The 13,474-nt window shown below is 42.5% G+C and overlaps 1 protein-coding gene across 1 annotated transcript; it reads left to right on the forward strand.

Annotated features, from left to right (window-relative positions):
- The first annotated feature begins 3,579 nt into the window (after positions 1-3,579).
- On the forward strand, positions 3,580-6,158 carry LOC123777265 (zinc finger and SCAN domain-containing protein 4-like). Its single transcript, XM_045773804.2, has 3 exons — positions 3,580-4,018; positions 4,877-5,042; positions 5,132-6,158. The coding sequence occupies exons 1-3, from the start codon at positions 3,665-3,667 to the stop codon at positions 5,872-5,874; spliced, it is 1,263 nt and encodes a 420-aa protein (XP_045629760.2). The 5' UTR covers positions 3,580-3,664; the 3' UTR covers positions 5,875-6,158.
- The last annotated feature ends 7,316 nt before the right edge of the window (positions 6,159-13,474 follow it).

Below are 13,474 nucleotides of genomic sequence, written 5' to 3' on the forward strand. Positions count from 1 at the left end.
AACAGAAGTGCTGGATTTCATAGAATCTTTTCCTGTTGCCTTTCTTCCTGCTCAGTACAGGACAGTCCCCCACCAGCCAGATTTTCAAACCAGGAGCCTCACACCATTGTAACTTCACCTTCACACTGTCCTTACATTAAGTCTCTCAGATGTGATGTACTTTCTCAACATAAAGATAAGCACCGATTTCTCTCTTCCCATTGAAATGATCTTTGTTCCAATCCCTGTGGGCTCTTTGCTGAACTAGGAACCTCTCCTCCGGGGTCCTGGGATATCCTCTGATTCACCAGGCTGGGATTGACACAGGAGGAGAGAACATTAGCCTGGTTCTCCGCCACACTTGCAATCCACAAATCTCAGGAAATTAGGAAGTACTAGCAAGTTTGTGTGAGACTTGCTTACGACAAAACTTGGCCAGAATTTATGTGAGACTAACGCTAATCTTCGTATTCTCCTTCAGTGTGAGTGTTGTCACATTTCACTGCAGAAATATTAGTGCGTTTGATTGTGGCCGATTGCTCCAGCCCCAGCGATGTTATCTCATAATGTATCGGAAAGCTGGAGCTAAGCAAGATGGAGATTCCATCGGGGATTCCATCAACAGGAAGACTTTATCCAATCACGTCTGTTAAATGCATCATTGATTCCACACCCTATAAAACCCCACACCCTATAAAAGGGAGGAGCCTTAACGTGGCCGGAAAGAGCCTGTGCAGAGTGAGTCTTGCAGCAGCTCAGCTTATGGCCGAGGATTACCCAGTTTAAAGTTCAATCTTCCTGAGTAGGTGAGTTTCCAGAAGAAAGAGAGATTTCCAGTTTTGTGCATGTGTATGTGGGTGTAATCATGGGGGGAAAACTCCTAGGTACAAAAATATGGGGCTTATTCAGGTGTTAGGTGTGGCGTCTCTCCCAATTGGATGGGGGCCCCCACACGTACGGTGACAAGATCGGGTGGAAATCCGGTGGCCTGGAAGGTGAAAAGATTCACCTGAAGCAGAACAAAGGTGATAGAAGTTTATTGAATACAGTGCAAGGGACTGGAGGGCAGCTCAGCAGTGGAGAGACCGCTTGCAATGAGGCAATGGGTGGGGGCTGTTTTTTCAAGAAGGAAGGTGAGGCGTTATGGTGACTATGGAATTTTCCAGTTTTTTTGGTAACTGTACCTGGTTGTAAGTAGCTCATTGATGAGTTAGGGCCTCTGGATAATTTGAGGTGGGTCACCTAGGGCCTGTCCATATTCAGCCAGGGGATCGCTGTGGTCCTTTCTACATTTCATTGCTCAAGCCTGTTGCCCAAAAGCGGCCTCTGCTGTATTGGGGATGGTATATTTCGACAGATGCTCTGGCTCAATAAGGATTGATGTGGTGGACTTCGTAAAATCCTGGCCGGATTGAACAAGTTCTCCCCCTCGAAAGCATTTTATATGGCTCTGTTGTCCTGTTAATTTTGTTTCTAGTAAGACTTGTTTTTTTTAAAGATTTTATTTATTCATTTGATAGAGAGCATGCCACCACAAGCAAGGAGCGGGGAGCAGAGGGAGAGGGAGAAGCAAACTCCCCGCTGAGCAGGGAGCCTGAGGCGGGGCTGGATACCAAGACCCTGGGATGCTGACCTGAGCCAAAGGCAGACACTTAACCCACTGAGCCACCCAGGCATCCCTAAGAGATTTTATTTTTAAGTAATCTCTACATCCAACATGGGGCTTGACCTCATGACCCCAAGATCAAGAGTCGCATGCTCTTCAGACTGAGCCAGCCAGGAGCCCCTCTGATGAGAACTTTTAAGATTTGGTCTCTTGGCAACTTCCAAATATGCAATATAATATTATTAACTATGGTCACCATGCTGTGTATTACATCTCCACGAAAGTTCATGACTTTTGATCCCCTTCACCCATTTTGCCACCTTCACCCCCTGCTTCTGGCAGCCACCAATCTCATCTCTATTTACGTGTTTGGGTTTTTGTTTTAAGATTTCACATTTAAGTGAGATCATATGGTATTTATCTTTCTGTCTCTGTCTGATTTATTTCATTTACCCTAATTTTTTTAGGGACCACCATACCGTCTTCCATAGTGGCCACACCAATTTACATTCCCATCCACGGTGTACCTTTTCTCCTAATCTTACCAACTCGATCTTCCTCCTAATGTTACCAGCTCGATCTTCCAAGTGTTGTGCCTGTAGTTGCCCATACAGTGTGGTTTGCAAATAGAAATAAATATTAAGTGATGCAAACTCAACTTCATCTGTACTGGTGCCTGAATAGACATTTTTACAAAGAAGACTTACAGATGGCCAACAGGCACTTGGAAAGGTGCTCAACATCACTCATCATCGGGGAAATACCAATCACAACTACAATGAGGTATCACCTGACACCTGTCAGACTGGCTAAAATTCACAACACAGGAAACAACAGGTGTTGACGAGGATGTGGAGAAAGGGGAACCCGCTCACACTGGTGGTGGGAATGCAAACTGGTGCAGCCACTCTGGAAAACAGTATGGAGGTGCCTCAAAAAATTAAAAATAGAGCTACCCTACGGCCCAGCAAATGCACTACTAGGTATTCACCCAAAATACTAAAAAATACTGATTCGAAGGGATACATGCACCCTGATGTTTATAGCAGTATTATAGCCAAGGTATGGGAAAAGCCCAAATGTCAAGGGCAAAACTATTAAGAATTTTTTCTATAGTCATTTTGTAAATGCCGTATCACACAATGGAAGCTCCTTTCTACTTCTAGTTTACTAAATATCTTTCTTGGGATTGAGTACTGACTTTTATTAAGCTTATTTAATGTATCTACTACTAAGATGATAGCATATTCTTGAAATTCAATAATGTGGTAAATTACATTGCTTTTTGAGATTTAACCCAAATTGTATGTAGAAGATAAAATCCACCTATTTGTGATCTGTTATTTTCCTTATATATGACTGAGTTTTGTTTTCAGATATTAAGGATTTTTGCATCTATGCTCATGAGAATTACTGCCTAGTAGTGTTTCTTTAATGTTACTAGTAAGGTTTATTATCAGTAAGGTTGATTAATTGGCCTCATTAACTAAAAGAGAAGTGTCTTTTTAATGTTCTTGTGTAAGACTAACATTATTTCTTTCTTAAATGTCTCATAAAATTCACCAATGGAGTAATAGGGGCCTGAAATTTATAGTTTCTTTTTGTTTTTTAAATTACTCCAGTGATATAATTAAATATGTATCTTTTGTACTTATAGCTTACAGGGTTTTTTAAGATTTTATTTATTTAGTTGAGAGAGAGAGAGATTGAGGGGGAAGCACAGAGGGTGAGTGAGAGGGAGAAGCAGACTCCCCGCTGAGCAGAGAGCCCCAACATGGGACTCGATCCCAGGACCCTGAATCATGACCTGAGCCAAAGGCAGACGCTTAACCACCAGAGCCACCGAGGTGCCCGTAGCTTGTAGTTTTTAAGCACCCACCACTATCAACACTATGCAACATATGACTGTTAACTGACTAGTAAAATAAGATCAGAAAACACATCCAGTATTATTTATAGATGTCCTGATTTTGTTTTGAAACAGATCTTCAGAAACACAGGACTTCACAAACTGAATTCAGGAGGTTGAGTCTCTGATTATTATTACTAAGAATAGATTCATTTCTGTGTGAACTATCCATGGATGACCCTGGGTCAAAAAATAAAGACTTTAAACCCAGCCAAGGACCTGCTCTCCAAAAGGCAGAGGAGATTTCTGAGTTCCAGGATGCTCAGCACAGCTTATTTCAAAATGGCAACAACTCACGTGCAAAGCAGGAACTGCAGAGACTCTGTAAATCATTTTACTCGTGGCTACAGCCAGAAAAACACAGCAAGGATGAAATTATTTTTCAAGTCGTCCTGGAACAGTTTATGATCAACAGGCACTGCAGTGGTCGGTCGACTTTGAAGAAGAAATGGGAATCCAGTGGCAGAAACCTGGAGAAATTCATGGAAGATCTGAGTGATAGTTCTCTGAAGCCACCTGATTTAGTGAGTAGAAGGTTCTTTTATCCCTGGAGAGAGGGGCCAAAAAGAGTAAGGAATAAGTAGTCAGTAGGAGATAGCTGGAAGTAGAGAACGAAGTTATTGTAGACATAGTTATTTGTGAGATCACACTCTTCCTCACCAAGGGGAATCTTTAGCTACCTAAGTGAGCAAAAATAAAAAGTGTTAACAGTCATTCTTTCAGTGGGACATAATATAGGAACCAACATATTAATTTATTTCATTGAGTTTCATTGGAGAGATGGTGGAAGAAGTCACTGAAAAGTTGTCGGTTGGGCAAAACCTCAAGGATGAAGAGAAGTGCCTGGATCTTCCCTCAGAAAACTTCAGTATTCATCTTTTTTTTTTTTAAACAAGATTTTAGGGGCGCCTGGGTAGCGCAGTCCTTAAGCGTCGGCCTTCGGTTCAGGGCGTGATCCCAGCGTTCTGGGATCGAGCCCCACATCAGGCTCCTCTGCTGGGAGCCTGCTTCTTCCTCTCCTACTCCCCCTGCTTGTGTTCCCTCTGTCACTGGCTGTCTCTCTGTCAAATAAATAAATAAAATCTTTTAAAAAAATAAAACTAAAAAAAATAAAACAAGATTTTATGTATTTGAGGGGGAGAGACAGCCTGAGCAGGAGGGAGGGGGAGAGGGAGATGGAGAGGGAGAGAGAGAAGCAGACTCCCCTCCGAGCAAGGAGCCTGATGTGGGACTTGATGCCAGGACCCTGGGTTCATGACCTGAGCAAAAGGCAGAAGCTTAACTAGCTGAGCCACCCAGGCCCTGTTCATCTTTTTCCATTAGGAAAGACACATTAATGAAGAATATATTAACAGTGATCATTGTTTGTTTTTTTATAACAGGTCCATGTCCGCATGCAGGGACGGGAAGCCCTCTTTTCTGAGAATATGCCCTTAAAAGAAGTCATTGTCCATCTAACAAAACAGCTGTCAGTAGGATCCCCAACAGGAACAGATATGGAGATGCCCTCCTGGACTCCCCAAGATACTTCCCTGGAAACAGGACAAGGTGAGTGGGGTAAGCCGAGGTACCAGAGGGATGTTGTGTGTGGACTCCTCCTTGGGTACAACTTCACTGAGTCACTCCATCCCCCACAGGAGATAAAGAAAACGGTGACAACATTTATCACGTAAATGACAGTATTACTAGTCAAGGCAATGAAATACCTTCCCTGCTCATTATCCGGGAAGAGGACTGTCCCAGGCCAGAAGAGGACAGTGTTTCTTTGAAGAATCCGCTCAGCTCCAGAAAAGCAGGTCTAGGCATGTCCGGGTCCCAGGAAAGGTCCCTGAAAGGACCCTCGTATCAAGATGTCCTTGTGGAGGGGGGACCAGCGTTTCTCTCTCAGTCAATCCAGGTCACCCCTGAGCCTGTTCCTACCCACCAGAGAGCTGAGGGGAACTCCACACGTGGGGGACACCAAGAAAGATGCCGTGAAGCCCAAAACTCATACCGATGTGAAAAGTGTCCCAAGATCTTTAGGTATTTCTCTCAGCTAAAAGCCCATCAGAGAAGACACAATAACGAGAGGACATTTACTTGTGCTGAGTGTAACAGAGGCTTCTTCCAAGCATCAGACCTGCACGTGCATCAGAAGATTCATGCAGAAGAGAAGCCTTTCACGTGCAGCACGTGTGAAAAATCCTTCAGCCACAAAAGCAACCTTCTGGCACATGAGAGAATCCACACGGGAGAGAAGCCCTTTGAATGTTCCCTCTGCCATAGAAGCTACCGGCAGTCATCTACCTACCACCGCCACCTGAGGACTCACCAGAAAAGTGCCTTCAGAGGTGTCTCTTCCACACCAGAAGCTTCCTCGGGTGCAGCCCCACTGGAATGATATGTGAATATGTCTGTAAGTATGTATATTTCCATAGTACTTCCCAATTTAGAACATATAATTTCCTGATTATATTTTCCATTTATTGTCTTCACTAAAATGTAAGTTTAAGGAGGAATTTCGTAGTTTGTTCCCTAGAGTATCTCGGGTGCCTAGAAAAGTGGCTGACAAATTTCATATAAACAATGAATATCTGTTGAACAGATGTGTAATGTTGGTGCTTATTACTTAAAATCCAGGAATGTTCAACCCCAGAACACAAATAGAAGCTCCTGGTGGTCAGGTGATGCTTTCCTTCCTGCTCCGCTGTTCTCTGTCCACAAATTTTTTTTTTTTTAAGATTTTATTTATTTATTTGACAGAGACAGCCAGCGAGAGAGGGAACACAAGCAGGGGGAGTGGCAGAGGAAGAAGCAGGCTCCCAGGGGAGGAGCCTGATGTAGGACTCGATCCCAGGACCCTGGGATCACGCCCTGAGCCGAAGGCAGACGCTTAACGACTGAGCCACCCAGGCGCCCCTCTGTCCACACTTTTAATCTCTCCTAGGCCACATGCATCTAAAAACGTGGAAAGTGAAAGCAGGAACCTGGAAAGAGAACTTGTGAATTTAAATGATATAATCAGGGGCACCTGGATGACTCAGTGGGTTAAGCATCTGCCTTCAGCTCAGGTCATGATATCGGGGTCCTGGGATCGGCCCCACATCAGGCTTCCTGCTCAGCAGGGGGTCTGCTGCTCCCTCTGCTCCTCCCCCTGGTTGTGTTCTCTCTCTGTCAAATAAATGGATGAAATCTAAAAAAAAAAAAAAAAAAAAAAAAAAAAAAGTTGTGAGAACCAGAAAAACAGATCACAAGTAATAGGACCGTGTACTTGCTGAAGACACTGGATGTTTTTGGTCTCTGAAACATGTCCTCACGAAATCACCTTTCTGTTTCAGACTGCTTTCCATTCTCCAGGAGAACTTTTTTTAAGGACCACGGTTGTTGTCTATCACTGTGTTCTTTAATCACAACCAGGGTTCAAAGTTAAAGCAATAAAATGTCCACATTCCGACAGTTGTCACTCAAGTCCATAGCGGGTGCCCATGATCTGAGAACTTATCAAATCTTGTATCATCCCTCATCCCACACATGGAGATAACAATAGTATGACTCCTGCTGATCCTAAAAGTACAGTCTGAAGCTAACTACAGAATTACCATCTAGTAACTAGAAGTAACTCGAAAATCAGATCCCTTCGTTGCCATGTTCTGCACTAACAACTGCAGCACTGATCACACCAACTGAAATTAAAGCCGAATCAGAGATGGGCGTGGGGTTTTCTGGCTGCAGGCTATCTTCAGAAGTCTAGCTCATGACCTAGAAAATGTCTCTCCTCTTTATGTGGAAGCTTCGGTCAATACGGGTCCCAACCCTGACAAGCAGAGTTCCTTTGCAGACGTTACACTTCATTTGTTATTCCAATACAGAGCCCTTTTCTTTGGGGCTCATGTGCTCAGACTGGTGTACAGAGAATCATCCAAAATGTCTTTTTGCAGGAGGCCGGACCTGTGGTGACAGTCACCACAATCAGAGGATGCGTGGTGGGGAATCAGCAGAACCCTAAGACATAATCTAAAATTATCTGATCTCACCTCAAATTATCCAGTCACCTGGTGCAGTAATGACAGTGCCTGCTTGGGCAGTTGAGTATAACTATGAAAAGCCTTCTGTCTCCTGTATCAATTAGCAGACATAATAGTGATTAATAACGTTCTCCCAGGGGGGCGCCTGGGTGGCGCAGTCGTTAAGCGTCTGCCTTCAGCTCAGGGCGTGATCCCGGCGTTCTGGGATCGAGCCCCACATCAGGCTCCTCCGCTATGAGCCTGCTTCTTCCTCTCCCACTCCCCCTGCTTGTGTTCTCTCTCGCTGGCTGTCTGTCTCTGTCAAATGGATAAATAAAATCTTTAAAAAAAAAAAAATAATAATGTTCTCCCAAGAAGCAGGGGGAAAACATTAGTGAGAGAGAATTTCCTGTGATCTGTGGAGACTGACAGTCTCCCCGGAGGGGGGCAGTAAATAGTGAGATCTGGGTCAGAAGATAGTGCAACCCAAGGAGATAGTATAAGTGAACTGTGTGCTTCCATGATAAGGTTTCTTCCGAATGTATCATTAATATTAACGATTCTTCAGACCTCAGAGAAGCATCCTTATTCATGATGCAGGCAGAGAAATAACATCTTACAAAAGAACCAGAAAACAAGCTGTGGATAGATAGGAAGGAAAAGAAAGACTGGGAGAGTATAGATTTGATTTCAAGAAACGAAAGAGCCTGAAAGCATCCAAAGTTACTAGAGTGGCTACTTTTCAAAGACCTGGAAGTGACCATTGCATTTAGTGACCATAAACTTTTGCTGACCATGGGGACAGCAGTCCTGTAGGACGTGTAGGTGGAAGCCCGCGTGCAGTAGGGGGCAGCCTGCCATGAGACAGGGACAGAGTGCAGATATCTCCTTTTAGCTCTGAAAGGAATAGACATGGGGTGCCTGGGTGGCTCACTTGGTTAAGCGTCTGCCTTCAACTCAGGTCATGATCCCAGGGTCCTGGGATGGAGCCCTACATTGGGCTCCCAGGGAGCTTGCTTCTCCCTCTCCCTTTGCCTGCTGCTCCCCCTGCTTGTGCTCGCTCTCAAATAAATAAAATCTTTAAAAAAACATAAAAGGAAAAGACTTGAAAATCTCCTTTCCCTGAAATCCTACCATACAACTAATTGACGTGCAGAAGTGAAGACAGAAAAAAATGGTTAACTCTTCAACTCACCAGTCAACGTTATTTTGTCAATATAGGAGTCAGAAAATGTCGATCTTTCGGTTAAAACCTTGCAACGTTTCCCAGCTTTTCTGAGAAAAGGCAAAATCCTTGCATAGTCCTGGGAGCCTCACTGGACTCAGCCGCATATTGCCTCTCTAACCTTTTCTCTGACAAGCTCCTTCAACTCTTCTGGTTCCCTGTGCACTGGCTGCCGGCTTTGCTGAAACACAACTGCTGTCTGTTTCTTCTTCTTTGATCTCACCTCCCCAACTACCCACTGGAGCCTCCCCCCCCATCTCTTTTCAACTCTTGCTTCACAGAAAGGCCTCCCCTTACCACCCTACTTAGTATCTCATCCTAGCCCCACCGTGCCCTACTCTTTCCCTGTTTTGTTTTGTTTTTTCTTTTAGAGATTTTATTTATTTGACAGAAAGCACAAGAAGGGGGAGCAGCAGGCAGAGGGAGAATCATGCTCCCCGCTGAGCAGGGAGCCCTATGCGGGGCTTGATCCAATAACCCTGGGGTGGTGACCTGAGCAAAACGCAGACTCTTAACTGACTGAGCCACTCAGGTGCCCCGCCCCTAACTGGTTTGGTGCTGGTTTTCTTTTTCTTTTTTTTTTTTTTTTAAAGATTTTATTTATTTATTTGACAGAGAGAGAGAGACAGCCAGCGAGAGAGGGAACACAGGCAGGGGGAGTGGGAGAGGAAGAAGCAGGCTCTCAGCAAAGGAGCCTGATGTGGGGCTCGATCCCAGAACGCGGGGATCACGCCCTGAGCCGAAGGCAGACGCTTAACGACTGAGCCACCCAGGCGCCCCTGGTGCTGGTTTTCTGGCTTGCTTCCGTGATCCTTCTCATACATTGAGAATAATGGGTGATACGTTAGGTGCTTTATAGAGTTGACTGAAACAGTGCCTAAAGGTTTCTCCACTTGTCTCCAGGTTCATCTCTAACACTCGGGCAGTTCCTTCTCATTTTCCCCTCATTACTCTCGTCTTCAAGGTGGTTATTGCTCCTGGTTCTCAGAAATGAGAAGTAGTCCTAGTTGGGAGATGCAACCCTCAGGTTGGCCACAAACACAGGCCTGCCTTGTTCTCGGCTTCCTTCTCCCCCTGCGTAGACCTCGCTGCCCTCACCTTCCCTGCCGATTTCATCTGGCCCTTTCAGGCACTACATTTATGCCTTGCCCTAGCTGCTCCCGTCTTCAGTTCTCTCTGGATAAAGTAATTAGTACTTATTACAGCATACAGCAATTTAAACCCTTCTCAAACGTTCTTCTGAGATCATCTCAAGTCTGTATACAGGCTTGGTCAGTAGAGTTACAGATGAGATGATAATTACTTCCCATCAAGGGGCTGACCTCATGGTGGCCCAAACCTTTATCCTGAGGATAAAATGCCCCCTTTTCATTTGTGCTCTGTGACCGTGACAGCCACTGTCCCCCCAAGGAAATGTAATTTGGTATATAGACTTTCTCTCTAGGCAAGACACAGAAATAGAATATTTACTAGAAAACCTAATACACCTGGCACTAATATAGCACTGTATGCTAATTATACTGGAATTAAAAAAGAAAAAGAAAAAAAGAAAACCTAATAAATACTGTGTGGAAATTTTATGATCTTGTTTCTCCTGAGGTTGCATTATGAGCCCTGATAAATACAGGTAGGAGGCATATTTTCCAGGGGTTCCTGAAATGTCCAGTCCTCATCTTCCTGTCCCAGGGGTGCCTGATATTTAACCTCTGTCTTCACTACTATGCTGCATCTGGAGTCTTCTTCCTAAGTAAATACACTGAACTCAAATCTTCATCCTCTAGACGTGTAAGAGCATGCTTAGCTCCTAACTTCTAAGTATAGACCTATTGTCTGATGACAGGTGAGTGATTCACTGCGCGCGTGTGTGTGTGTGTGTGTGTGTGTGTGTGTGTTGTAAATGGGGGAGTAAGTCCCCCTGCTTGTGCACTCTCTCTGACAAATAAATAAATAAAATCTTTTTTAAAAAAAAGACATAAGATGGGGCTTTATTTGTACACGAATCTCTGTGTTTCTTAAAGAACATGTGGGACCAGTATTCACAACGTTTGTACTACATTATTTACCCAAACATTGTTCTTCTCACTCCTGCTCAATTAAAATATGTAATTATTAAAATTCATTTTTATGATTTATTATAAATTAATCTTTATTATAATTATGATTCAAGGGCAATCCTCCTATCTCTTTCTCTTATTTGGACTTGTTAATCAACTTCTAATGTGTATTTTATTTAACTTCACCTGTGGTTTCCTAAATTTTTCAACTGGTGTTGTAAACCTTCTACCTTTTTCCCAAGAAATATTTTAACAAACTTATATGCATAAAACAAATGTTCTTTTCTTCTTCACTCTCCCGCTTCCCTAAGCTCATAGTCACTGGGTTTATGATTTATCGGTTATTGCGTATCTTTCCAGAAATGTTTTGATTCATTAGCATTTACTTTTAACTAATCTGTACTTCACAAAGATTCCAATGTTTCCCAAACTTTAATGTCAGTTACAAAATTTATTTTAATTTGATAACTTATTGCCTATTAATATAAACAACTGAAATACTATTGCAAAATGAAGACAGCTCTTGTTTGATGAATCCTAATTTAATTCTCTGGAAAACATCTAAAATTTAGAAGGTTACAAAGAATTGCTATTTAATTAAATGTGGATAATGGAACTGAACATTTCTACCTAATAATAATATTTTATAAATATAGAAAGATCCTATTCTTATACCATTATAAAAATTTTCAAACTGAGAAACCATAATTAATTCATTTTATATTTATATTTATCTAGGTGAGGTTATAGGAGATTATAATATGATTATGTAAGTGAAGATGTGAACGTAAATTAAATATTTGGCAAATGAGTGTATTTTTACATATAAATGTTATATCCTTTTATATTTATTATGCATTTGGATGATTTCTAAGAAAAAACATTTAAAAAATTTTTAAGAAATGCTTATTTATATAACTTTCAATGTTAGAAAATACATGATCATTTATCTCATTGATTAGAGTGGGCATCTAGAATATGATTGACTGCCTCTCCTTTCCATTGTTCTTATGTAAAATATTTTCTATTATTTTGTGCTTCATCTTTATATTTAATTTTGTCATGCCTTTCATCTTTTTTTTAAGATTTTATTTATTTATCTGAGAGAGAGAGAGCACAAGCAGGGGGAACGGTAGGCAGAGGGAGAGGGAGAAGCTCCCTGCTAAGCAAGGAGCCTGATGCAGGGCTCGATCCCAGGACCCTGAGAGTATAACCTGAGGCAAAGGCAGACGCTCAACAGACTGAGCCACCCAGGCGCCCCTCATGCCTTTCATCTTATATAAATTGTACATTCTCACATGTTCCAAAAGTTTAAATTGCTGTAGGATTCTATTTTATGGATTGCTTACTAAGTATTTATCAGAAGGCATTATTTTTAAAATATATATACACACTCCTATATAGTTTGCCTGTTAGATCTAGATTTTGTATTTATACATGTTTTAATTTTTAAGAAATTTAACTTTATTGGGGCGCCTGGGTGGCACAGTCGTTAAGCGTCTGCCTTCGGCTCAGGGAGTGATCCTGGCGTTGCGAGATCGAGCCCCACATCAGGCTCCTCTGCTGTGAGCCTGCTTCTTCCTCTCCCACTCCCCCTGCTTGTGTTCCCTCTCTCGCTGGCTGTCTCTGTCAACTAAATAAATAAAATCTTAAAAAAAAAAGAAATTTAACTTTATTTTTTCAAATAAGTATGGAAATATTTTAATTATATGTATCAAACTTTTCTTTTCCAACTGATCTTTAAATTCATTTTTACTCACACTAAGTTTCTCCTATTTTTCATACCTGTAAATCTTCATCTATTTTATATACAAAAAGACTTATCCAATTTTATCTATATTTGTCTGCCTACCTCCCTACGTGTCAAATACTTTGCAACATTTTATAGCTCTGTTTACAATCTGTTCATAACCTTGATTTTACTCTCTGGCTATTGACTAAAACCAAGCTGTAATTGCATTTTTTTCAATAACCAAGAGAATTAACCCTCTCATTAAACAATTTTTTGGGATGCCTGGCTGGCTGAGTTGAAAGAGCATGCTACTATTGATCTCAGAGTTGTGAGTTTGAGCCCCATGTTGGGTGGAAATTTCTTAAAAATAAAATCTTTGGGGTGCCTGGGTGGCACAGCGGTTAAGCGTCTGCCTTCGGCTCAGGGCGTGATCCCGGCGTTATGGGATCGAGCCCCACATCAGGCTCCTCCGCTATGAGCCTGCTTCTTCCTCTCCCACTCCCCCTGCTTGTGTTCCCTTTCTCGCTGGCTGTCTCTGTCTCTTTTTGGGGGGTGCCTGGGTGGCTCAGTTGGTTAAGCATCTGCCTTCGGCTCAAGCTATGATACCAGGGTCCTGGGATCCAGTCCCCTATCGGGCTCCCTCCTCAGCAGGGAGTCTGCCTCTCCCTTTGCCCCCCTCTCCGCTTGTGTGCGCTGTCCCCCCCCCCGCAAAAATAAATAAATAACAAATCTAAAAAATTTACTATTTTTTTTTGCTTACAATAAGTGCAGTAATTCGTTCTTATCTTGTTTACATATGTATTAATATAGACTATATGTTCAGATTATGGTGTTTAAAATAGAGAAGTAACTCCTTTTCTTTGGATTAATCCTGAATTAGGTCCTGGTGAGCATATTCATCTCATTTTATTTTCTCTCCTCCACTTTGTCTTTGTGGGTAACACTTATTGTGAACCCAAGCCACTGGTTGGTGAATATCTGTGCAC

Source organism: Ursus americanus, chromosome 21, assembly GCF_024610735.1.
Source record: "Ursus americanus isolate L20-20 chromosome 21, mUrsAme1.1.p, whole genome shotgun sequence".
Lineage (NCBI taxonomy): Eukaryota > Metazoa > Chordata > Mammalia > Carnivora > Ursidae > Ursus > Ursus americanus.

Excerpts from the sequence above, each read along its gene's own strand:
- LOC123777265 (XM_045773804.2), top strand. The coding sequence starts at position 3,665 with ATGGATGACCCTGGGTCAAAAAATAAAGACTTTAAACCCAGCCAAGGA. Across the intron at positions 4,019-4,876 it reads CTCTGAAGCCACCTGATTTA|GTCCATGTCCGCATGCAGGG; the intron begins GTGAGTAGAAGG and ends TTTTTATAACAG. Across the intron at positions 5,043-5,131 it reads TTCCCTGGAAACAGGACAAG|GAGATAAAGAAAACGGTGAC; the intron begins GTGAGTGGGGTA and ends CATCCCCCACAG.